General features: G+C 34.9%; 1 protein-coding gene across 3 annotated transcripts in view; it reads left to right on the plus strand.

Annotated features, from left to right (window-relative positions):
• FIG4 (FIG4 phosphoinositide 5-phosphatase) overlaps nucleotides 1-24,903 on the plus strand; it is a 50,150-nt gene that overhangs the window by 19,134 nt on the left and 6,113 nt on the right. For all 3 annotated transcript variants that reach the window (XM_041715119.2, XM_072926771.1, XM_041715120.2), the window contains 15 exons: nucleotides 1,246-1,346; nucleotides 1,802-1,964; nucleotides 2,517-2,614; nucleotides 3,338-3,471; nucleotides 3,929-4,045; nucleotides 4,436-4,481; nucleotides 5,637-5,785; nucleotides 8,313-8,479; nucleotides 11,271-11,409; nucleotides 14,129-14,187; nucleotides 14,796-14,943; nucleotides 15,742-15,825; nucleotides 18,572-18,767; nucleotides 21,227-21,309; nucleotides 24,284-24,373. In XM_041715119.2, coding sequence (XP_041571053.2) covers nucleotides 1,246-1,346; nucleotides 1,802-1,964; nucleotides 2,517-2,614; nucleotides 3,338-3,471; nucleotides 3,929-4,045; nucleotides 4,436-4,481; nucleotides 5,637-5,785; nucleotides 8,313-8,479; nucleotides 11,271-11,409; nucleotides 14,129-14,187; nucleotides 14,796-14,943; nucleotides 15,742-15,825; nucleotides 18,572-18,767; nucleotides 21,227-21,309; nucleotides 24,284-24,373 — 1,774 coding nt within the window. The remainder of the gene's footprint in view (nucleotides 1-1,245; nucleotides 1,347-1,801; nucleotides 1,965-2,516; nucleotides 2,615-3,337; nucleotides 3,472-3,928; nucleotides 4,046-4,435; nucleotides 4,482-5,636; nucleotides 5,786-8,312; nucleotides 8,480-11,270; nucleotides 11,410-14,128; nucleotides 14,188-14,795; nucleotides 14,944-15,741; nucleotides 15,826-18,571; nucleotides 18,768-21,226; nucleotides 21,310-24,283; nucleotides 24,374-24,903) is intronic.

The raw sequence follows: 24,903 nt of genomic DNA on the forward strand, positions 1-24,903 counted from the left end.
TATTTTTTTGCAGATGTTTGAGGAAAGGCAGAAAAGGTAAGCAGAACTGAATTGCTGACTGATCTGGTTTCAGCTGTGTTTAAACCATGACGTTGCCATAGAAATGCTTTCCTACTAATCATCTCTAAAACATTTTTTAGTTACTGAGATTTGCAGAAATTCTTGTATTTAGTGTCTTTCTGTTGAAGATGATGATGGAACTTCAGTCCTACTGTATGAAGAGCACTAGGACATGTGAAAGTTTCTTTTCTTGACTATATACTATTTTAAATGGCTAAAAGGGTCTAGGTACATTGTACCAGGAAGAGCAAAAGTCCACATGGATACCACAGTCCAAAGAAATGTCATGTTACATGTTAAGAATTTAGTGTATTACAAAGACACTCTGTTTTATTCACCAACACTATCATGTTAGCTTAAATTTTCTGGGAAAGCAAATACAATTATGAAGTTAACATTAGTAGTGTCTGCAAAATTTAATTTTGCTTTTTTGTGATTGTGAGACTGTTGGTCATTGGCTTAGTCCCCAGAGAAAAAGTTAGATCTGTTTTTATATGCCACTATTTCATTTGTGGTCTTACTTAATCAAAGCTAGATCTGACCACCAACATTATGCCTGAAGCTGCTTAGTTTGTGAGGATATAACTTCTTAGCTCTTTCTTGTGCCTCCCTAACACTGAGGAAGCAGTGGTAGTCACACTAGGCTCTGATTCTGTTTGGTTTTAGTAAAATGGCAAAAGGCTCTAAAAAAGCCACCACTCCATCCGTAGTGTGTTTGCCTCTGGCTTTCAGTTATTGTTGTGTAAGTGGTTGCAAATTTGTATATTTTTCTAAACAAATAATTAGAGGGTGACTAATATACTTCACCTGAAAATTAAGCTCCCACGTTTTAGTCCCAGTATTCACAAAAACATAATTTACAGTGCTAAGTGTATCTTGTATCTATTTCACCTCTATTGTCATTTCATAAAATAGAAATGCTGCTCTCTTCTGTAGGTTCTGAAAAGTGGGTGTTGTATTGCAATGTAGATTAACTTTTCAAAGTTCTTAAAACAGATTGTTGGAAAGGGCAATGTTCTCTTCCAGCTGCAAAATTAGCCTGGAAGTGATACCACTGTTAGGGTGAGATTTCAGTAAATCAGATCTATCAGTTTCATACACTTTTGTTTGAACTTATTTTTGTGGGCTTAAAGTAAGTGAACAAAAAATTGCATGTGACATGTAAACCTTAACTTCTCTTTCAAGAACTGTTAATATACGGCCGCCCTATATATGTCACTCTGATAGCCAGAAGATCAAGCAAATTTGCTGGAACACGTTTTCTGAAACGAGGATCAAATGATGAGGTAAATGAAATATGATTTTAGGGGCTGTTTCCTTCTGCACCTCCCCAGCATGAAAGCTTGAACTTGACTGACTGAAGAGCTGAAATGGTTTAGAGGGTTGATAAGGGTTTGGCTATAAATTATGCTTTTAGATGATGTTATTGCAGGTATCATTACATTTTTTGTTGGCATAATAAAATTGTTCCTAAAATTATAAGTTTAATTGTTCTAAATTGGCACTTGTTTTGTTTTTTTTACATTTAGGGATAATGTTATTTCTCAAACTGAAGGAAAGAATTTTAAAATGGTAATATTCATTAGGGAAAAATGGGAATTCAACCTTCAATATTGTTCTCACTACTGTGGTTCAGTGTCTCACAGTTTAATTGTGCTCTGTTTGTTATGATCAATTCTCTGTACTGCATGCAGTTTTGAATGTCATGTCTACATCATACGTGTATTTCTGTTTGGTTCAGGGAGATGTTGCTAATGAAGTGGAAACTGAACAAATACTTTATGATGCTTCAGTTATGTCATTTTCTGCGGGGAGTTACTCTTCCTATGTTCAGGTTCGAGGGTCTGTCCCTCTGTACTGGTCTCAAGATATTTCAACTATGATGCCTAAGCCACCCATAACACGTGTGTACAAATTATTTTTTGTGATAGATTATGATTAGTGCTGTGTCTTAAAGGAATATCTGAGAGAATAAGTGAAACAGAATTTGCAAAAATGAACAAATTGTCTGTTCACTTGTGCTTTGTGAAGCCATAATTCAAAGTAAAAAATTACAGAAAAAATCTCCATCTTAGACTTCACATTCAGAAATTAAATAGGAAACGTTTCTGTTTGGAGACGTGAGCTTTCTTTGTATTACTTTGTGTGTGAAGTTAGCTACATTTATCTTAGTATTGTGGATGAAATATTAAACTCGTTGAAAATGGTGGAAAATGTCTGAGCTGAGATTAATGGGGCCAGAATAATTGTTCTTTATAAGCATTTAATGAAAATTTAAGAAGTTGCCTACAATTCAGCAAAGGGAATATTTTTTTAACAGCTTTTGCATGAAAAGAGGGGAAAGTATTTAACTGTGTCATTACTACCAGAGAATTAATGCATCTTTTGTGAAGAGTACTATTAAGGGAAAATTCTACAGCTCACTTGTTATCATCTTCAATATATGTTTGTTTCAGTGGACCAAGCAGATCCTTATGCACATGTTGCTGCTCTTCACTTTGACCAAATGCTTCAGAGATTTGGCTCTCCCATTATTATATTGAATCTTGTGAAGGTACAATATTTTGAATATGTTCTGTGTGTTTGATTTTTTTATATTATGCTTCTTTCTTTCTAAGTCCAAATAAATTTATCACTAAATTTAATTTAGCACTAATAACTACTGAAATAGTATGGTTCCATTGAAAGCAAGGTTGGAACTAGATGACCTTAAGGTCTGTTCTAACCCAAACCATTCTGTGGTTCTATGAAAACAAATGTTATATTCAGGCAATGACAACACAATTCTAATTTTCAAAAATTATTGCAAGACTGGGAGATGGGAGCTGTTGTTTGCCATCTCCTGCCAGTAATGGAGAAGAATTTCCCTTTGTCCTCCTATATTCCACAACTGAATGGGATGCTTCCCTTTCTGCCTGTGTTTTTGCTTCTTTTTTGTGGTTCTCCATTTCATCTACATTGCCACTTTTATTTCTGTGTTTTATTCTTTATGCTTACCATTTTTCATACCATTTTTCAGCCAATGATTATGCACAGTTGAAACAGGTGATTTTTACTACTAATACAAAATTATCGTTAAAAACCTAGAATGTACAGATTTTTCTCTCTTTTCTGCTTTTATTTTAATTGTACTATTTATGAAGTGCTGCCTGCTGTTGTTGCCGCTTCCACTTTTGATTTCCATTATATATGCATATGTGTATGTGTGCATGTATATGGGTTATATATGTTTGTTAATGAAAATTTTGATGTTAAATTCCTTTTCTTTTTGCTAAAGGAACGTGAAAAAAGAAAGCACGAAAGGATTCTCAGTGAAGAGCTTGTTGCTGCTGTGACATATCTCAACCAGTTCTTACCCCCAGAGCATGCAATTATATATATACCCTGGGATATGGCCAAATACACTAAAAGGTAGAAAAAGTATTTTCTGTACTAGTGCTCATAGCTGCAATGCACATATGGAAGCAAATGTTACTGAACAAAACAGCAATTTGCAAACAAAACAAGGGACTATGACTCAGGAGGATCATGCATCCTTTTCTGCCTCATTCATATTTTTGAATCACAGAAAGTTTGGTAGAGAAAAATCAGTGTGATGTAAAAATCAAGGAGTTTTAGTGTTTTTATGTCTTCCTCTTTTAGTTTATGTAATATTTTTTATCAACAAGAAGAAAAATTGCTCAGATACAATTAGTCTCTCTCCCCTGTAAAATCTAAGAAAACCATAGACATAATTATTGTTGAATTAATAAAGCTGTGATACGGGCCTATTTTTAAATAGTTTTTGTTGCTGAAAAGCTTTGTATGTAGAGATTTTTTTTTTAGTATTAATGTATCTTGTCTGTCTCCTTTTTTTCCTTCTCCTCAGCAAACTTTGCAATGTCCTTGACAGACTGAATGTGATTGCAGAAAGTGTAGTGAAGAAGACTGGATTTTTTGTAAATCGACCTGATTCCTACTGCAGTATCTTGCGTCCAGATGAAAAGTACCTATAAATTATTTGATGCATAGTGAATAGCACCTATTCTTTAGAAAGTTGTTTGGAATTTCTATGTTTATTAAATTATTTGTTATTTTAAGACTTACTAATTTGGAAATTACTAAGTGACTTCTTTTGAGGCATACTAATAAAAAATTTGTCATCTAAATGTTACTGAGTCTGTTGTTAACCAGTGGATTTTATGGTTTTATGAATACAAAATGTAAAACTTTTTTTTGTAAAATAGAAACTGTATTTGCTTAGACTGCTGCAGATGAACTCTTAAATCCCTGAAAATCCAGAAGTAACTATTTGTCACTGAGTAGATCAATACATGATGTGATCTGTTATTTTATGAAATAATTTGAAAGTCATTCTGTTTTGTTTCTTTTTCAGGTGGAATGAACTGGGAGGTTGTGTTGTTTCCACTGGTCGTTTGCAGGTACTAAAATATACTTCTTTAGCTCATAGTGATGTAGGTCAGCACTCCCAAAGAACAGTGAATCATTTCACTTAAATGCCTGATTGGTGACTCACAGAGTGCTCTTAAATTAATATTTATAGTACATATTATTATGGCTGTCCTTCCTATAAATCTGATTGAGAATTAGGGCCTTAAGTTCTTGCATGGTACCGCAAAACCTTATGGTGTTTGAATTGTATCTTTTCTGGACTTAGTCTGAGAAATGCTTGTATTTTAAACTGGTTTCCATTACTGTTTAGCCTGTAATATTACCAGTGCAGTGAAAGTTAAACCAGCACTATTTTAGCAAACTGCATCATAAAATGTTCTACAAAAGAAGTGAGGAATAAGCACATACTTAACCCTGGTAACATTTTCACCAGTGCTGAATATTCTGTACATTGTTACAGTTTCCAGCACTAAAAGAAAATAAAACTAGAAACATGTCTTCTTTTAAGGTCAGAAAAGTACTGATGAAGCTGCAAACCATACACTATCAAATCTATACCTGAATGTACAGTTATGTACTCTGAACACAGGGCATATTCTTAAGAAGCTTTAGGCGCTTTGACTTGCCATTCATAATTTTGTATTTCTTGTAAGTTAGAGAGCGTGTGACCATTCCTGTACTAGCTGATCACTGGGATATGTTTGTTGAGGGCGGACAAACAGCAGAGCAGATACAATTTGATCTATTAAAAAAAATCAGACCTAGTTATTTTTTAATGTTAATCTTACAGGTTTATCTGTAGTAGGAAAGTGATTATTTTATCTTTAGTAATTTGAGAGTCACCAGTGACATACGTGTAAGCATTCAGATCACAGTTCATCTCTGACTAGACATCTTGTGAGTCACATCCAAATGGTGATTTCTTCAGGGCTGTTTGTGAGTTGAAGGAACATCCAGTTGCTGTGATGATAAAAGCAAGAATATTTTGAAAATAGGCATGACAGCCATCTGATGTAGCTTGCTAGAGATTAATTGCTTTTGAACTTTTATTAGAAATGTCCTTCCTCAAATTTTTGTAAAGAGATAATTTGAGATTTGATAAGACTTAGTAGTAAAAAAGTAATAATAATGAGCATTGTAATTTGTTGAATAAGATAAATCTTTTATTTGGATTGCTTTACCAGACTGGAGTCCTTCGAACCAACTGTGTGGACTGTTTAGATCGCACTAACACAGCCCAGTTTATGGTGGGGAAGTGTGCTTTGGCCTATCAGTTGTATTCATTGGGATTGATTGATAAACCAAATTTACAATTTGATACAGATGCTGTAAGGTAAGATAGATTAAAAGAGTGTGTCTTGGTTTTAATTTTTAATTTTGAATCAAGAGATTATGGAGAATTATGTCCATGTAGAAGAATTGTACAGTTATTTCTGCTGGAATGATTTCATGTTTATTTATCCAAGTTTAAAATGTCTTTCATATGTGAAATCTTGAGAAAATCCTGTCATTCTGAAAGTTTGATCTTCTGGAATGGGATATTAATCAGTCTTACAATATCACTGCGTGACTTAATTCTTTTTATAAAAGAGATGTGTTTTCCTTAGAAATAAATTTAAGAAAACCTCCACCCCGGTCTTTTACACTTGCTTCTATTGCTTGAGGCAAAATGCTGACAGAGTGAAAACTGAAGTAAATACACACTTTCATCGAGACTGCTAAACTAGTAGTTGTATAGAAGTACATCTTACCTTGCTATTTCCTACTTTTTCTTTGGGAAGATTAAATGGTTTTTGATTTATTGAAGAAAAGTTTTTCAGCATTCTTTCAGATCAAGTGTCAGTGGTACTCATACAAGCATCCTCAATCTCTTTATGAAAACCCAGCATTAATATTGAAATGCTTTGGGGGTAAGGGTGAACTAAGCTGCTTAACTTGTACACATGCTTCAGAAATTTATATAGGAGTCTTTAAGGTGCTGTGTGTTTATTCCTTTAAGCTGTTGCTGTGACTGTGAAACTTATGGCTTCATTGCTGATTTTAATTAGTGGTTTGATAGTTTTAGAGCATGAAGACCTAACTTGTATTCAGAAACCACAAGTAGTCAGGTTTCAGTCCCCTTCACTTGAGATATACCTTCAGCTTCTCCTCTTTTTCCCCATTAGTTTCCAGCACTTGCCTAGTGCCTGGAGCTGGTATGTGCTGCAGAAACCCCCTCACCTGCAAGCATGTTGGTTCACTGTACAGGTGGGTGGCTCCTGGCCTCTGCCCAGTGGCCAGGGAGAGCACCCACTGGTGTCTTCCTGGGTGTGCTATCAGTGCCTCTCATCCACCATCTCCCAGCTGCTGGGAGGTGCAGGTTTACCTCTGGGAAGAAATAATTCCTGCTGCCAATACCAGTTGCTGTGCAGCCTCCTGGGGCTACTAGTCAAAAAAACCAAACCAACCCACCAAACCCAAAGAAACAAATGAGATTCTCATACGTGGTGTTGTGATCTCTGAATAATTACTGTGGAGGCAAGTGGGTTTGGGGTTATTTCTTTGGGCATTTTTTGTGTGTTGTTTTGGCGTTTTTGTTTTGTTTTTTTAAAGTTATTTAGCAGATGTTTCCTCCTAATTGATCTTGTATTGACCTTGGACAGAAGATTTGCTGCTCAGATAAATGTTCTTCATCCAGCTCCTTTCCAGGAGAAGTTCAGTCAGATGGTTGCAAGGTTACATATGCAGTACTGTCCCATTTGTTGGAAACTTTATTAGGGGAATGCTTTTGTTGTCTTGTTTTTGAACAAGACAACAATGCTTTTGTTGTCTTGCCTTTTTTGTTTTAATTTTATTTTGTTGTTTGTTTCTATCTTCCTTTTCACTCCTCAAGGACTTCTTTCATCTGTGGGTATTACATGTAGATGCCTGAATTACTTTTATCTTCCTATACTGATTTGGAACACATTCCCACAGGTTTAATGAATGGGTTTAATTTTTAATTTTGGGGAGGGATTGTTTTGTTCTGGTTTGAGGTTTTTTGCCTCTTAACTAAACTTCCAGTCTTTTTTAGCTGAATACCATCCTTGTCATTTTCTTGCCCAAGCAAGGCCATAGTCTCTATTTCTGAGAAGCACTTTCCAGTCTCTTATCTTTTAGACTGAGCACTGTCTCCTTAAAATAGCCTCTTTTTCCGAGACTGTTGTCTTGTTTTTGTCATTGATAGGAAGCTTGTTTAATTTTTGCTATCTGGACTAGAGCCAGTTTGGATAGTGTCAACTTCTTGATGCCAGAGGACTTTTTTGCTTTTTTAGTCAGCTCTCCTTGTTCAAGTCAATTCTTAGCCAATTGTTTTTGCTCTCTGCTTACATCAAGATTTTTCAGCTCCAGCAAATGTTACCTGACTTCCATACACTTTGCTTACGAGTCATGTTTATTCATTTTGTACCTTTGAGTCATCATTATTGTAACTGTGGAGATTTTTGGAAGGTTATGCTAACTTCATTCCTGGTGAACTTAACAGGAAATGTAGCCTTGAGATATTGATATGTTCTGTCCCTTTTAATGTATTAAACATGCCTTGGTTAATGAAGATATATTGTTTTGTTTTCTCCTCATTAAGTAGTAGGACGTGTTAATCTTCTTCCTGAATCTACAGAACTGCATACTCTGTGTGAACCTCTTCTTTTATATTAAAAAGTAATGAAAATCTCAACGTCTAAACCTTCTTAGGAATTATTATGTCTGAATAAAATTTTCACATATTTATCTGAGTAAAGGTGAAGAAATTGTATTGCACTTGTAGAAAGACCTTATTATATTTTCTCTTAAAAACTTCTGCTCAGAAGTTTCATAGATGATACATTTTGCTTTTCCTTCAGATTATTTGAGGAATTATATGAAGATCATGGGGACACACTTTCTCTGCAGTATGGAGGCTCTCAGCTTGTCCACAGAGTAAAAACTTACAGAAAGATTGCTCCATGGACTCAGCATTCCAAAGATATTATGCAAACACTCTCAAGATACTACAGTAATGCTTTCTCAGGTAAATTTAAGTGCTTTCTTTCAAGCCTTGTTTGCAAAACATCTTACTCATGATGTTTCAATAATCTGCACTATGACCTTATGACAGAGTTCCTCTATACTATAATTTCTAAATAATTTAGTAACATCTCAAATAGCTATTCTGATTTGATGATATATTTATTTATCCTGTGTTGTAGCAGGCAGCCCTTTGTTTAGAAAATGCACACTTGTAGCACTGCATCTGTCAGTGACATTTGTAGATCAATAGAGAAGCAGGTAAGTGTTACAGAGTTTCAAAATGTTGGACAGAATGTTTTCAGCAAATAAAAGGATACTGGTAAATCCAAACATGAGTAGAAGGCTTCATGTGGAGTATTTCTTATGTTATTTCTGAGAGCTCAAAACAAAGCAAGCTGTAATGCATGTAATTGCTTTGTATAAACAGAAGCTACAAACTGTTAAATCTGTGGTAAAAATGACAAAATTAAATTAAACAAGTTAAAAAGCTAGTATTTTTCAGTTAAATAAGCTGTAAAATATGAACTTACTCCTTTATTAGCTCATATCACTGATTAGTTGAACACTGAGTGTTCTACTTTCTTCTGGGCAACATTGCTAAGGGAAAACTTTGAAAAACACTGAGCCTTATGCAAAACAACAAGAAAAAGTACTGTGGTGTGTTTAGAAGTCTTGCAAAAGATCTAAAAGAATGATCAAAGGACAGTCTAAGACATATCAGAAAGGCAAACACTGAGTGCTACTGTGTTATAAATATTCTGTCAGTCCTCTATTAATCTTTTTCACAAAACTTGCATAGCTAGGGGTGGAAGTACTCTTTTTTCCTTTGTCTTAGTAGCCTGCAATTATTTAGAGACTGTGAACTTTAAAACAGTGAGTTGGACAATGGCTAGAAATACTTCAGTAATCTCTGATTTCTTTGGCTGAAATTACTGCTTTTGTGTATATAACAATGTTGAGAGCGCACCACTCAGAGTAACTTTTCCGAATGTAACTCACGTAATTCGTTTATCAGATTTGTCCAAACTTAATGGGAAATGGAGAACTTGTTTATTTCAGTGATGTGGTCTTTTATTGTTTGCATTGGCAATAAAGTCTGGCTTCATCGATTCTTTTGAGCCAAAGGTAATATACTTGCAGTGTCACCTGTACTGTGACAGAAGATGGAAGATAGATGTGATAGCAGATGGAACAAATTTCTGAGCTGTTCACTTTTATGGCAGCCACTGAAATAGTTAGGCAGAAGCCTGAGCAAAGTACTAGGTTCACGTTTGGGGTTGTGGTCTGCTTGCAAGGATAGTCATGATATGTATGTCTTCTAGTAATGAAATAATTTGTTCTAAAAAAGATGTTACAAAAAGAAGAAAAGATTTAGAAATAAAGTCTGTCTTGTAATCTCAATGAACTTGTAGGAAAGTACAAAAACAGACATTAGTCTTTACTGAAGTCAATACTGTCTTTGAATGAAATTTTCTTAAAGGTGCTGCACACTTACCCCAATTTACTTACGGTTTTGGTATTTGATCCCATTTGAGGCATATATTTTTGGTGCTGTATGCGTTCCTTATGTTTGAAGATGACATTGTTGAAATGTAGCATTCAATGTCATACTTACTTTATTGCATTTTGAGTATGGAGTTTTAAAATATTTGTTTCAATGAAATTTAAAGGTTCATTGTCCAACACTGCCTGTTTAGATGGCAGCAGCTTGCTTGTTAATGTGGCACATTAAGAGAGATCATTTTATTCTTTAAGTTTTCTAAGAAAGCAGAGAAAAAGAAAACAGTTTTAGACCAAGATGCTGATTTGCTGTACTGCATTTATTATTGCTGCTCTTAATCATATATCCTTTAAAATGCAAATAAAAATCTGAGGGCTAGCTAGTTCATGAATTGACATTCCCTTGTGTTTCTGATCTGTGAAACATTTTTTTAATGCTCATGTATTTTATGTACCTGAATTAAACAGACTCAGAAAATTTTAGTGATTCGCTTGGGGTCATACGGTATATATGATTCAGAGCAAGGTTGAAAGAGGTTTCTTCACCGCTTCCTAAAGAAATCTCCTAGCCACACATTACTGTTTGTCTGTCATTCAAAATACATGAATCTAAAAATAATCTAGTCTTATAAGAAAGTGTTTTCATCTGTTGACCTCAACACTCTTAGGATAATTACTACTAATTAAGTTTACGGATGAGAAAAAGTAAGACACATATCGGGTGATAATTTGGTGGAGCTTAGAATATGACAAGCTAAATTGATGATTTAAACCAACAGGAAACAAGTCCAAATTACTAAAAGGTATTTGTGAAATTCAATCATTTTACTATGTATTGGCAAGACAATCCCAAAGAATTCATAATTTGTATGTTTTGTTGGAACCTTGTGTTGTATGGATGTTGTTTAATTTCATCAAGTCATTTTTCAATTATTTAGGCTGCAGTAAATTCACTAAAGTATGTCAGATTTCCTGAAACATGCCTAATCCATGCATGTGCTTCATGCACACATGTGGGAGCCAGAGTTGCAGTGTGAGGTCTGACTTCTGCCAAGCCTGGGCTCCTGAGCGAGAAGCCAAAGGAAGAGGCAGCATTGGTACCAGCCCCACACGCCCTGCAGTGTAGCAGGTCTGCTGTAAATGAAGTTCCATGGTGCTGCTTGGAGCCCAGAGGGCCCTGCAGCAGTCATAGGACGCAGACACTCTGTCTCTTAGGAGCAAAGAGAAGCAGTGTCTGAATGGGCTTGAGCTGTGCAGTGCTCCTGGTCTTAAGTGTGCCTCTTGTCTAACAGATGCAGACAGGCAAGATTCTATCAATCTCTTTCTGGGAGTGTTCAAGCCTGCAGAAGGAAAGCCACATCTCTGGGAACTTCCCACTGATTTTTATTTGCATCACAAGAACACCCTCAGTCTGTCACAGACCAGGCAAAGGTATTTTGCTGTTCTGTTTTTTGTTTCGTTTGGTATTGCTCTAATACATTGTAAAAAATACATGTTGCTAATCAAATAATTAGGTCAGCCTGTCAAAAACTTGCTTACTGTTTTTTACATTTATACAAAAGCTTAAAAAACACCTTCAAGAGATTACAAAAAAATGCTGAATGTTGGTGTTTCAAAGGATTTGTTTAGTATGTTATTTTCCTGTGGTACTTAAAAAGAAGCTGAATTTCATATGAAATTCCATCCTAAAGTGTAAAATGCTTCAGTGTCGCATTGAAGTACAGTTACGACAGTTTCACTAAGCAATATATAGGTGCATTATTCATTGTCAGATTTATAATTGGTTGAATTTGAGATTATATGATAAGGATAACATTTGTTTTTCTGTGTACTGCACTTAGTCTGGAGCTGTGCAAACCAAGAAACCCATGATTTTCTACCTTTCTTTCAGCCTATGTCTAGCCGGTTTTAAGACTATTTTTCTTCATTTGCATTCCACTGTAGTTGCATGGTAATAAACAAAAGTAATAAAATATAAAATTTTAAAGTAATTCAATTGCTTCACAGAGGGAAATTGTTTTTTCAAGACAATGAATACTATGCATTTTAAAAAATCCATTTTGACAAAAAGGACAGTACTCAACTTGTCAACTAAATAATCTCTTAGGATTTTGGCTGGTTTTATCTTTATTCATTTTGTGAGCTCTGAAGCTCTTTAGTACAAATGACAGATCTGAATATCTGCGTTTAGATTTTTGTCTGAGCAAAGCTTCAAGTGTTTAACCAGTGTGATCAATCCCTGTTGGCTGCGTATTTGTTGACCTATCGCAACATGATACGGCTCTTTCTGAATTTCAGTCCTCTTGTATTGTCTCCTGAGGCTTCTCTTAAAGGTAACTTATATGAACCATACAACCTAGTGCTATTTAAGGCATACATTAAACATGCAACATTATTTTTCTCAACTACTTGTTCTGAACATTATTGTATGTCTAAAATGAATTCAGCTGATATATTGCAAATATGCAAATGTTCTAGTCTCCCTTTCACCTGTTACTCTGTTCAAACAGGCCATCTATTATTTGTCACACATACTGTCCTCAAAAGAGATGGAATATCAAAAAGAAACGTTGGTACTCTTCATTTACTTGTTAATTATTTTAACCTTTCATTCTAACCAGAATTTCTTCTGAGCAGTTATAATATGCAATCAAGATGTATCATTATGTGAAAAAAATGACACTTTCCTGTAATAACTAGGTGAAATAAATACATGAAAAAAAAAAAACCTCTAAGTGATTTTTTGTTTCTGCCAAACATTTGGACAAGTTCTTTGTGTAACTTTTTCCTGCCTGTCCGTGTAGTGCCTCTTTTATGTTCATTGGGCACAGCAGCAAAATAAATAATGACACTCATAATGAAATCAAGGATATAGGAGAAGGAAGATGATGTTTCCTGTCACTGAAACTTCTTTTTGACTATCTGCGCTTTTTCTTTATTGTAATTGCCTCCTCATAAGGAGGAAGATATTTAATAAGGTTCGTATCTTATTTCTATATAATTAATGATTCACAGGACAGGACAGTGAGTATGAAAAGGAGACTTTGTCTTGCCATGTTACTTATCATTTATGCAGGCGACAAAGCTGGGTGTGTCTGCGTAATTTCTGAAGGCACTGGAGAATATTGCTTACTAGCATAGTACTTTGAGAAGAGGCAGGGCCTTCAGGCATAACTCATTCCTTACTGTCTAGGATATACGCAGTTCTTGGAACTGAAGTGTGTTTTCCTGCCTGTCCTGTACCATCTCCTAAATCCCACAAACAAGCCGATCCCTGACCATGGGAATACACCCATTGTGTCAGCTGCAGATGGCTACATTGACAGGAGTAGGGGATAACCACATTAATACTGATTACAGCCCTCACAGTATTGTGAATACGCAAGTATTTGAAATAAAAATCAGTGAAAACAATTGTGTTTTCATTCCATGTAATGAAATAGAAGAAACTGTCAGAATAAATCAGAGAAGAAATTAAAGTGTATTTGAGAAGAGACAATAAAAATGTGTAAACATGAATGAAAGCTAAAACGTGCTTTGTTTTATGAATGTTGCTTGACTTCCTTTGTTGTTTTACAGAAATCCTGAGTAAGCTTCCAGCAGGGCTTGAATTTTGCTGTTGGCATAACCAACAGCTCTCAGACTGATGACAGCTGTTACATCAAAATGTATTTCTTTGTGTAGAAGTCAGCTGCTTTGACAGTCATCTGATCTTAATATCATTGACCTTCACTTCTTCATATATTTTTCCTAAATTTTGGGATCTGAATAACATCTGGGAGGGGATGCCTTACCCCCACTCCTCCCACCCTACATTGACCAAAACAGGAGAAATACATAAATACTTTTGATATCTACTAAGACATTAATACATTAATTTTCATTGCTGTAGAGGTAGGCACCTGAAACGTATTTTTTAAATGAAACAAAACTACTGTTCTGTCCATATCTGAATTGAGTTTCGTGTGTTTAAACTTCTTGATTTAAGAGCAAAGTAATTGGACAGAGCCCCATTGAAATCCTCCCTCCAATTCAGCAATGTTTGCTAAAGTGACACTGTATGTATGGGTGAATGTTATGTTCAAACTGGATAGGCTACCTGCAAGATCCAATCTTCTGTATCAATTGTGTTTCTGTTTTGCCTGTACAGCTATACTTACTGGTGGACCTCGGGTGTGCTAAAGCATTTGCCTCTTCCTTTTGATGAAGGTAAGACCTATATTTGCTCCTTGCCTTGCAGAGTATCTTGAAAAAAAAGTTTTAGTCACAAATGCTTTTAAATTGTTTTAGATCCTGAATCTAAAAAAAGAGTGTTTCCATAATTGTTTCTTAAATACTTTTCCCCCTCAAGGAGATATGATTTTTCAATTGCAGGTTGCAAGAGCTACCTAAGTGGCTAAAACTTGACCACTTGACCTTCATATGTTTGTGAGCTAGGGTACACTTAATTATTTTTTTTCTTTTTTTCTTGTCCATTAGCATATATTTATAGTCTGTGCTGGTGGTCCTATTCCTGTCATAGATGACACAATATAGCTGATGTGCCTTATTTCTCTGGGATGCTGTGGAGCATGTTTTATTAGTAATTGTCATCATTAAGTGAATCAAATGAAATCAAATCAACAGTGGTTGATAATGCATATTTATTAAAGATGTGCAATGCATCTTCTTCAGGTCATATTTCCTTGTCTCAGAGGGGATATGACTGTAGGAAAAAATTGCATGGTGTGGTGGCTAGGTGAGCAGGCTACTGTTTGATTAGATTTTTGCAAGAGTCAGTAATTGCTAGTAAAAAGATTTTTTTTTTTCCCCTTCAGTGACATGTGCTGAAAACAGACGCAAGTTGACAGTGAAGAAATTCAACAAATATGAAGAGGAAATTGATATCCACAATGAGTTTTTTAGGCCATATGAGTTGAGCAGTTTTGATGAGACCTTCTGCTTGGCAATGACCAATTCTACACGGTATATTGGGATGTTTTGTGACTCTAAATCCTTGAATGGAAATTGATTTGGTGTGAATTAAATATGCATTTGATTTATTAGGTTAAATACGTGTAATTTCAAATTTAGCAAAGTTCTTGAAACTAAATCATAATGCTACATGGAAATGTTACTCTAAAAAAATCAGTTAAAATAGCAATTAGTTTTCCAGTTATTTTTTGTTATGGAGTGCCTCGTGTCTGGGCACTTGATGCCTGAGAGATGAACTGTGATTCACATCACAGAAGCTACTTTCAAAACAATTGTTTTTCCATTGTTCTGCTCTCATTTTGCAGTTGTTTTCTTCAATTCATCTGGTGCTCATAGCTGGTCAGATATTTTTGGGGTTTTTTTGTTGGCAGCAGTCAGCTGGCTATTTGGAGCATAATCTGAATCATGGTTTGGCTAAATATTTCTAGGCAGATTATGTTTCATGTAGCTGTTTGACCCAGTTTGTGTTTTGGCATCATTTTGAAAGCCATGTATAAAGCCCTGAGTTACCAGGCCTCCTCAGCGCAGGAATGGAGCACAATGCTCCAGCATCTTTGGCAAGTGGTGACACTTGCAGCTACTTTATGGAACTAAATAATGCAACTGAAAGTTTTTTCAATTCCTAGGTTATATGTCCATCAACTTGAAATTATAGAACTTGATATCTCTTTATGATGATTTTTTTCCTTTAGTTCCCAGGTAGATGCTAGAGGTGGTCCTTCCAGAAAGTTTAAAAATTTTATGTGTTGCACTTTGTTCATGAACATATTTTCCTGTCTATTTTGGCAGAGACTTTATGCCTAAGAATGTGGGAATTGATCCAAGTCCATTCACTGTTCGTAAACCTGATGAAACTGGAAAATCTGTGTTGGGGTAAGTCTGAAATCAGAAATTTTGTTCTGGTTTAATAGTAGTGAAATTGTAATAAAAATATATAAACTCTTGTGTATGTGTCCGTGAAGAATATTCTATGTTAAACAGGAACCGAAAAATTCATTGGTGTTACACTGTGGAATTTTGAAAATCACACTAATTACACTTTGAAAATCACATCTAATTTGAGATTTTTATTTGACACTAGGAATTCTTAATTCAGCTTGTTTAATATTTTCTGTTTTCTCTTATTCCTCAAAGTGAAATTCATTAGAAGATTTTAACAATAATACACAGAAGTTATTAAAATTTGATCATCTCTCCATCATAATGGCAACTCTATTCTCTATTGGAGTTGAAAGCAGTGTATATTTTCTTGTTGTCTTTAAAAAAATGATAAATTTTTCATAAATAGTGCATATTCTGAAGCAGCAATGAGTGCCAATTTCAGCATATCTTTGATAAAATATGTTATTAAAATATTTATGGTTAAAATTATATAAAATAATCCAGCAACAGTTGCTGAGACAAATGAATGCTTAACTTAGCTGCTTTTGCATCCTGGACCTGCTTTGTTACTCTCTTTGTTCTACTGCTGTGTCCCACAAGGGCTATGCAGAATCTTCCTGAATTCATTCTGTCTTTGGCAGCTCATATTAAGGAAACCTTTTGTCAGTAGTTACTGTGCTGTCACAACATTATAAGTTCCTCTGAAAACTTGCTGTTCTGTTAAATACTGGAACATTTGACTCTCATGTGCTCTGATCCTGAGGGTCTCATTGTCCATAAATGTTGAGAGTATACTATGCTTATCATCAGTAGAACCTCATTTCATGCTACTGATTCCCTGGGAATAAACAGGAAAACTGTTCAACTGTTACACAGTTTATCTCTGCTAAGAATTTGAGTTTATGAGTATTTTGAGGATAAGCTTTATTCTTCCGCTTTGGTAGAATGTCAGATTTTGGACTAATTTGTCTCCAGGTACTCCATTAAATAGTTGACCATTATATAATTTTCTCAGGCACTTCTATTCAGGCTCTTTGTTGTGATTTTTAGGGGTTGATGTGGGACAGAGAATCAGCTCCATCAAAGCCCCATTCCAGGACTCCCTGTGTATCACTTACAAGGCTTCCCCTTCACTGACTGTGTCGTAGGGTAAAACATGGCTTCACTCTTGCACCTCGCCCATATTTGGTCTTGCAAAAGGCGGTACCTTTGCCTTGCTCATTTGTCATCATCTTATGATTTGAGACACTTCTGAAGGAAATTTGGTGATCTCTTTTTGTCTGTAGGCATTCAGGTCCCAAGGATGCCTAGATCTTGGCTGAATACATGTTGGGAGCGGGGTGTGGATGACACTCTTACCAGTGTTTGGCTACTTGCTCCATCACTCAGCTTTCAGAAAGGACTGCTTTTCTTGTGACCTTCACCTCTAGAAAAGTAGGGGAAAATCCATTTATTTTCCCTAAAAAGAATGCTTATGTCTTCATGACTTTCTGTACATTTCAGTCCAAGGAAATTTCAGGTTCTCCTGAGTGAGAAATCAAATTTGCCTATGGTGTTATTTTCCCCAAGGCATTTGTTCCAGCTCTAAGATTTTTTCTGATACAATAATGTCCTTGGGGGTGGAATATGCTCTCAGATCAGAACCTTTGGAGGACTCTCCTACTTTTTTATTCATGTTCTTTGAGCGTATGAAGTGTAGCTAATTCAGGACAGGGGTAAACTGCTGTTTGAATTTCACTTCAAGAGACAGCATCTGTAACAGTCACGGTGTGCTCCCCTAGGGTTCAAGTGATACTGATGAGAGCACTAGACCTGCACCTCCAAATAGCATTTGCATCAATATATGAGCTCTTTTGACAGCCTTTAGTATGCTCCTGTCTTCCTTTAGAATGAGACACACTGTTTGTCAGTGAAACATGGGACAGTCACTGCAGCAAGGAAGAGATGTTCCTTCCCTATTTCCAGGGATTTGTCTCTAAATTGTCTATTCATTAGTTAATGTTTATTCATTAACTCCCTTTCCTGAAATATTGTGACAGTGTCTGAGAGGAAATTGCAACTAAATACTCTTCTGTGGCCAGTAGGAGAGGATGCAGAACACATTACTCTGGTATGATTTCTGCTGGGCAAAATAATGTGTACCTTTCAGAGTGCATACAGCTAAATCCAGTGTTAGTCTGCTTACATAGAGATGCTTTGCCTTTAAGGCTTCTTTAAATAAGGCACCTCTTTATATTGACTAGAATTTCTTGAGTGAGAAATACACACTGCATCACGAAATGTTGCTGAGTAAAGAATTAAATTTGAGGAGAGAGGTATGGAAAATAAAGGAAAAAAAGGTGACACTACCATTAAGATTTGGAACCAAGATAAAGGAAGCTAATGGAGTGGATATTGTGATTAATCAGAAAGTTAAGCTTTTTCCAAGATCAAAATCAAAGCTTATGTCTCAATTAATTTTTATTCTTTTTTATTTATTCAGATGTGGGGAGGGATTTAAGAATCAGAGAATTGATGGAGAAAAGCTGACAGGATCCTTTGGGCTTTTTTTAAATGCTCTGGAATAAGAAGAGATTGAAGAAGACAAATCAATCAGGGATTTTAAAATATGAGCAAAAAGTTGCCCCAGAGGATACAACTTATTTCCCTGGAAAGATTGTAACCTAGATTAGGAATTTTAAATATTCATTGCTAATATCTTGCTGATTTCATAAGTACACACTGCCTTTCCTCATAGGAACAAAAATAATAGAGAAGAAACTGTGTTGCAGCGCAAAACAGCTGCTAGTGCTCCTCCACCCCCAAGCGAGGAAGCAGTGTCAAGTAGTTCTGAAGATGATTCTGGGACAGATAAAGAAGATGAAGGTGCTGTTTCTCAACGTTCAACTCCAGTAAAGGTGACTGATACAGGAGACAATACAAAAATCACAGAGGTAAGAAATTACTGTGTTAGGCAAGAAAGTTTAACATTCCCTTAAAAAAGTGTTATAGAACAGTCAGAAGTAAAGCACTGAGAAATTTAGTGACAAAGGTCTCAGTGTAATTTTTTTTTTTGGTGTAGATATTAGCATAAGTGCAGCACAACTGTTTCTTAACCTTTTCTGTTCTTGTCATGTAATAATGGAACTCAAAAATAGGATTAAAAAAAAAGAAAACTACTGTTAGAAACCTATGGCATTTGAAAGGTATTTGGGTCATTACATATTTTAAAATGCACCTGTATTAATGTGTTAATTCAGAGCACTAGTGCATGTCTGATTATTGTCTGTTACTGTGCTCTGGAACACATCATTAGGTGGCCTTGGAGCATGCAAATGATTCCTTTTCTCCAGGAATGTACGTATCCACCTACTCAATTAACATTTAGTCCATGGGAGTTAACCTGGAGCAAATCCCCTGAAAGACATGTAGTATGAACCTGAGGTAATGAGAACTACCTCTTGGAATTACAAAGCAATTGCTTTGGACAATGCCTCTTGCTTAGGTCGATTAACTGTTAATTAATGTTTATTCTGTCTAAATTTCAACCTGATTTTTGTGGACACTTTCAAATTGCTGTCCCATAATGATGTGGTCTGGCATTAAAAAAAAAAATTAACTAACTTCAAAAATGTGCATGATAATGTTACCACACAGGTCCTATGCTATTACTGCTACTAAGGTTGCAGATAATGATAGTGAATAAAATAGTGAAATAAATTGCATTTGCCCAGTCAGGTGGAAAGAATGAATGTATATTTGCAGTGTGGACTATTAATCTTTTTTTGCTAGCAGAACTCCCATTTTGTTGGAATCCCTTGGGTGCTAATTTAATGAAAGTGCTGAGTTGTATAAAGAATTGTGGCAGTATCTATTTTATTAGTTCATTTAATAATTCTTCAAATTCTTTCTTGTAGATATCCATTTTGGATACTATTAAAAGCATCTTAGCAAAAGGTTATGCTAATGTATACTATAGAAATTTGGAAAATATTTATGTTGTCTGGCAGTTTTTTTGGGTTTTTTTTTAAGCCACAGCTAATTTAAATGGTTATAGTATTGTGCATGTTATCACTTCTGAAGAAAATTGAGTATTTATAACCTTTGCATAAAATGGAGTGCCTGATAGGCAGCAGACAATTACACTGACTTTTTTTTTTTTTTTTGCCTTGATTCAAATTTTGATTCTATTCAGCCTTTAACCTAGGGTTGTGTGTTCTCAGATAATGGATTTTCAGCCTTCAATAGTGTCTTCTTCCTAATCCAGTACAAGCACATTTATTTATTTGTGTTTATACAAGGTATTTTATCTAAAAGTTTTCCATTATTTCTGAATAACAGAGTACCTGTTCTCCAGCAAATTAGATGGTTTCTAGGTTTTTTAAGAAAAATCCAGGTTGAAATTTTCTTCTTGATTCCTGCTATTGCATAATTTATATCACATCAGTTTTTCCCTCTGTTTTGAACACACTTCAGCACTCAGACCTAAAGTATCTTTTTTTGATTTTTAAGATGCTTAAATGAAAGGTGTATGTAAACACAAAGTATTATTTGAAATATTGAATTTCAGTGGCTTAAAAACTGGGTAAGCTATTTTGACTTTTTATTAATGATATGAAGAAATACAGTCCAATATTTTAGCACGTTTTCATGCATTGAATTTTAGTCATAATTTGCATTGTTAATTCATCCAATTCCTTGTTATCTGAGGTACTCAAAAAGCTGGCTCCTTTCTGTCCACATCTCTGAGAAGTTAATAAAAATGCATTTATACTTCAGGTCAGGACATACCTTTCTGAAGCTCTTTGAATCATTTTGAACTAAGAGAAAATTGTCTTTATATTTGATTCACATGTCCTGTCAGAAAACCCCCCTCAGTTTAGTACTGAATCACTGGACACAGTTAGTGAACTATTTCTTGTGCACTGATTCCTTGTTATAGTTGACTGACATGATTGCGTAATGTATAAAATAAAAATAGTTCAGTTCAACCTGAGGATTGTAACTATTGCAGAATTGACAGCAGGAAATGTGAAAGCAAATGTGGGAGCATGTTGTGAATGAATATGATGTAGTCTATATTAAGTTTCAATACAGAACAGAATTTAATAACTACACCATTATGTTCTATGAATATAATTTATTCTCATAATATGTTGTTTTAGCTGATGATATATTTGAAGAATTCCTCACTTGTTGAATAAATGTGTTGATTAATATTTTTATTAATTAAGAAATTACTTTCTTTAAAAAATATGTATAAGCAATGATTGCTGTGGATGTGAGAAACCTGTTTGGTTTTGTCTGCATTTCTGAAAGGATATTTTGGCTTGTAAGGAAGTTCTTTCTTAAGAGCAATCTTTCTTTGGATGTTGTTACACTATTCTTAATCTGAATCTTTCTTATGCTCCAGAATGTAGTGCAATCAACAAGAGATGTGTATGGAGTCAATCTCTCAGATACCCCTTCAGAGGATGATCTTGCAATATATGCAAGGTGAGATAAATTTCCAGTGGCAATTGGTAAAGGATAATTTGAGCTAGTTAAATGCAGTTTGTCAAAGTGCTGCCTTTGATTAAACTTACTTAAATGAGAAATTTGTCTATATATGCTATCTCTTTCAAAATCAAACTCTTTTCAGCTGTCTGTGTCAATGCTCATTTCAGTGGAAGCTGTGCAGATGTCTCTGAAAGCAAAATTTGGAGCTTATATCAAATGAAAGATGCTGCAAAAGAAATATCTGTCACTTAATATAATTCTAGAAATTAATAAGTAAATACATAGGAATTCCATATTACATTGATAAGTAAATTCCATAAGAATAGTTCCATGATTGTAAGCTTTATAATCTGTGGGGTTTGCATTTTTCGAGTGTTTAATTACTCCAGTTCAAGTCATTCAAAATGAAATAGCTTATTCTGTAAAAATGCATATAAAATAATAGAAGTTGTCTTTTTGTTTAACATGACATCTCATAGGGGTCTAAAATATCTACACTTTATCTCAGGAAAGCACTGTGTGTATATTGAAGTGAATATTTGTGAGACATGCATTGAAATGGCCTTGTGTGCATTTGTTTTTAGTTTCTAATGTGTAATAGCAATAGCTATCTTTTTATATTTGAAACGTTTTCAGTTTTTAAGGGAAATTTTAATTCACTGTGGTATTTAATTTGGTGACATGTGGTGTTTCATCCTGACTTAGTTCCTTAATCCACTTAAAACATTTTTTCTTTATATTTAAAATAATTTTTCTCTTACTTTTCCTTTATCTGTAGCTATTTCTCTTGCACTCTTTTGTTCTTTAAAATTCCCACTTCTAACTATTTCCTACAAACTGAGTCATTTGAAGATCCTACACTTGAATAGGGTTAAGGAGGATGTTTCTCATTATATCTGAATTTTTGCCTTCATCTGTGCCTCTACCTTTGTTTCTTTTTTATTTTAACCCTAGAAGATGGATGCAAATTTGACAACTATCCTTTGATACAGCAGGTAGTTATTGTGGTTCTGAAAAAGGCCCAGTGTGAGCTGGTATCTACTGTGAGTCTCTCTGTGCAGATGAACAACTCTGTGTTAACATCCAGAGTTGCAGCTACTTCCGATTTTATAATTTCTTCAGGCTGGACTAATGTTCAATCTTTTGTTAATGTAAAACTGTAAACCCTTTGGAGGCTTTGAAGCTCCCTATTTATTTCCTTTTTAAGAAAAAAAAAAAAAAAACAAGACAAACCGTGCATTTATTTCATTTCCTTTGAGCAATGCAGGTTTCAAAAATAGAAAAAAATTACAAATTCTTTATCTCTTTTAGCTAACAAGCCATAGTGCTATTTCTGGTCTGGTGTGCTGATTTATATAATAGACGATGTCAGTAAAATCTATACTTTGCAAAATGTACATCGCTTGAGAATAGCAGCAATTTCTTTCACAGTATGATGACAGTTCTCACATCAAGCCTTTTTCTGTTACTGTAATGAGGGAAGTGGCTGTAAGATCCTGACTTCACGTGACATCACTGGACATGTTACATGTTTTTTCATTAGGGTCTCACAGATTCAAAGTACTTCAGGTTAAGTTACTTTATGTCAACTGATCTATATTAAGCCTATTTGCAAATGCAAATTAAAAGTAATTTGGATCTATTCAGCCTGTTTTCACTGATGGCTGAGATAATTCTCATCAAAACAGAAATCACAGAAGCCCAGATTGGTTGAATTTGGAAGGGACAGGAAATCCCTCCAGTAATTTGAGGTTGTATGCTGTGGATCAGCTGTGTATGGTATCTTCCTGATGTCAGGAGACTTGCTTGTATGCATTTAGGTCTTGTAATTTTCAAAATATTGAATAATTTGAAGCAATTAATTAAAACACTTATGCAATTGATTTGCCTTTGTTTTTTTTTAAGTTGGTTTCAATAGCAGGCTCCTGCAGTATTCCACCTAAAATTCTCTTATTTAGTAATGTAAGTATTTATTCCTTTAACAGTCAAAGTTGATGTTGCTTGTCTCTGAGGCATTTGTTTCTACAGTATAGAATCTGAATGTAGCAGAAAGAAAAGCTGCAATAAGTTGCTTAGGAACATGTTGTTCATTTGACTTCTGTACACTCTTTCATGCAATTGGTTTTGCACTGGTAATAGTTGCTTGTTAAAATGTAATAAATATTCCTGAAGTAGACCAGTAAGACTTCTTAAGCTAAGTGGAAGCTCACTGTTAAGAAAAACTCTCTGCCTCAGAAAATTAAACTAGTAAATCACAACTGACATTTACTTGTCTTTCCAGTGGCACAGCTGTGTTGGAGAGTGAACAAATTGAGTGCAAGATAGCTACATATATTTACATCTGAAACTGTCTGACTTTTCCTCCTATTCTGAGTGACTAAGATTAGTAAGAAACTACTTTTCAGAAGATTTTGTTCCACTTTGGTGCCCAGAAAAAAAAAAAAAAATTACAGTATTTTCATTTGGCAGCGTGTTCCAGCAAATATTTGGAGATGGAGAAATTGTCCCAAAAGGTTGTGATTGTAAATAAGTGATCTGGACTAACAGCATTTCAGATTAATAAACTAGATTGAATTCAGTAGAGGACTGACTTAAATCTGAAGCTTGAGAGAATTTGTGTCTTTTGCTGATTTTTTCATAGGCTATTCCTCTGACTGATTGCTTTGAGAAGGACATGGGAAGAGCTGTAGAGGGCTGCCTTTTTTTTAGGGGAGGCCTGTTTCTTTCTGTGACATACTAGGTGACACCAATTGATGAGCAAATATTTTTTCAAAGGAGGTTCTGAGTTCATGCACCCACTATGACCTTTTGAAAATCTCTCTTGTTAACCAGAAAAGTACATCATGCTCAGTGACTTACATAGAATGACTCAAAATCTCATTTCTTAGTGTCATTTTCTTTGTTTGATTATTTTTGGGGGATAATTATTTTTATTTCTTTGATTTATTCTTCGATCTACTGATTTTCACAGGTTTGTTCAGCTGGGACAGAGTCAGCATAAACAAGACAAGGGCAGCCAGCAATTTTGTTCAAGGCAGCCCTTGGATAAGGTCATAAATTTGTAAGTATTTCTTTTTGCCTTTAGCCTGACTTTGCTTTTGTCATTAGATATGAAAAGTAATCAGGTAAATTTCATATTAAATTGCTTGAGAGTCACACTTCTATTTTCTTTACTACAAAAGGTGTTTCAATGCATAGCATGAAGAACTGGGTTTTTGGATTTTGTTTTTGTTCTTTTGGGGAATCTTGTTTTTTGTTTTGTTTCTTTAGTTTTTTGTAGTATCAAGAGGTTTGTATTTAAAAGTCTTAGCAATCCTGAATTAACAGAAAGTGCTGAATCTATTGAGTTTAGAGGGAAATTTCTTCTTGTTTACTCTTCACTAAAAAACATTCAAAGTTGCATTTGTTAGTACTAGTGTATAAAAAGGGTCATGGTATTATCCAAATATCATACTAATATTGAACCAGGACTTAAAATTCAGATGATTAAGTACTACCTTCCCAGTTGACATCTTTCTGTAGTGAAAGGCAGCTTAAAGTTTCACCAAGGCAAGGCAGAATTTTATTTACTTCTGTTGCTGAAGTACATGA

The sequence above is a fragment of the Taeniopygia guttata genome, chromosome 3, assembly GCF_048771995.1.
Source record: "Taeniopygia guttata chromosome 3, bTaeGut7.mat, whole genome shotgun sequence".
Lineage (NCBI taxonomy): Eukaryota > Metazoa > Chordata > Aves > Passeriformes > Estrildidae > Taeniopygia > Taeniopygia guttata.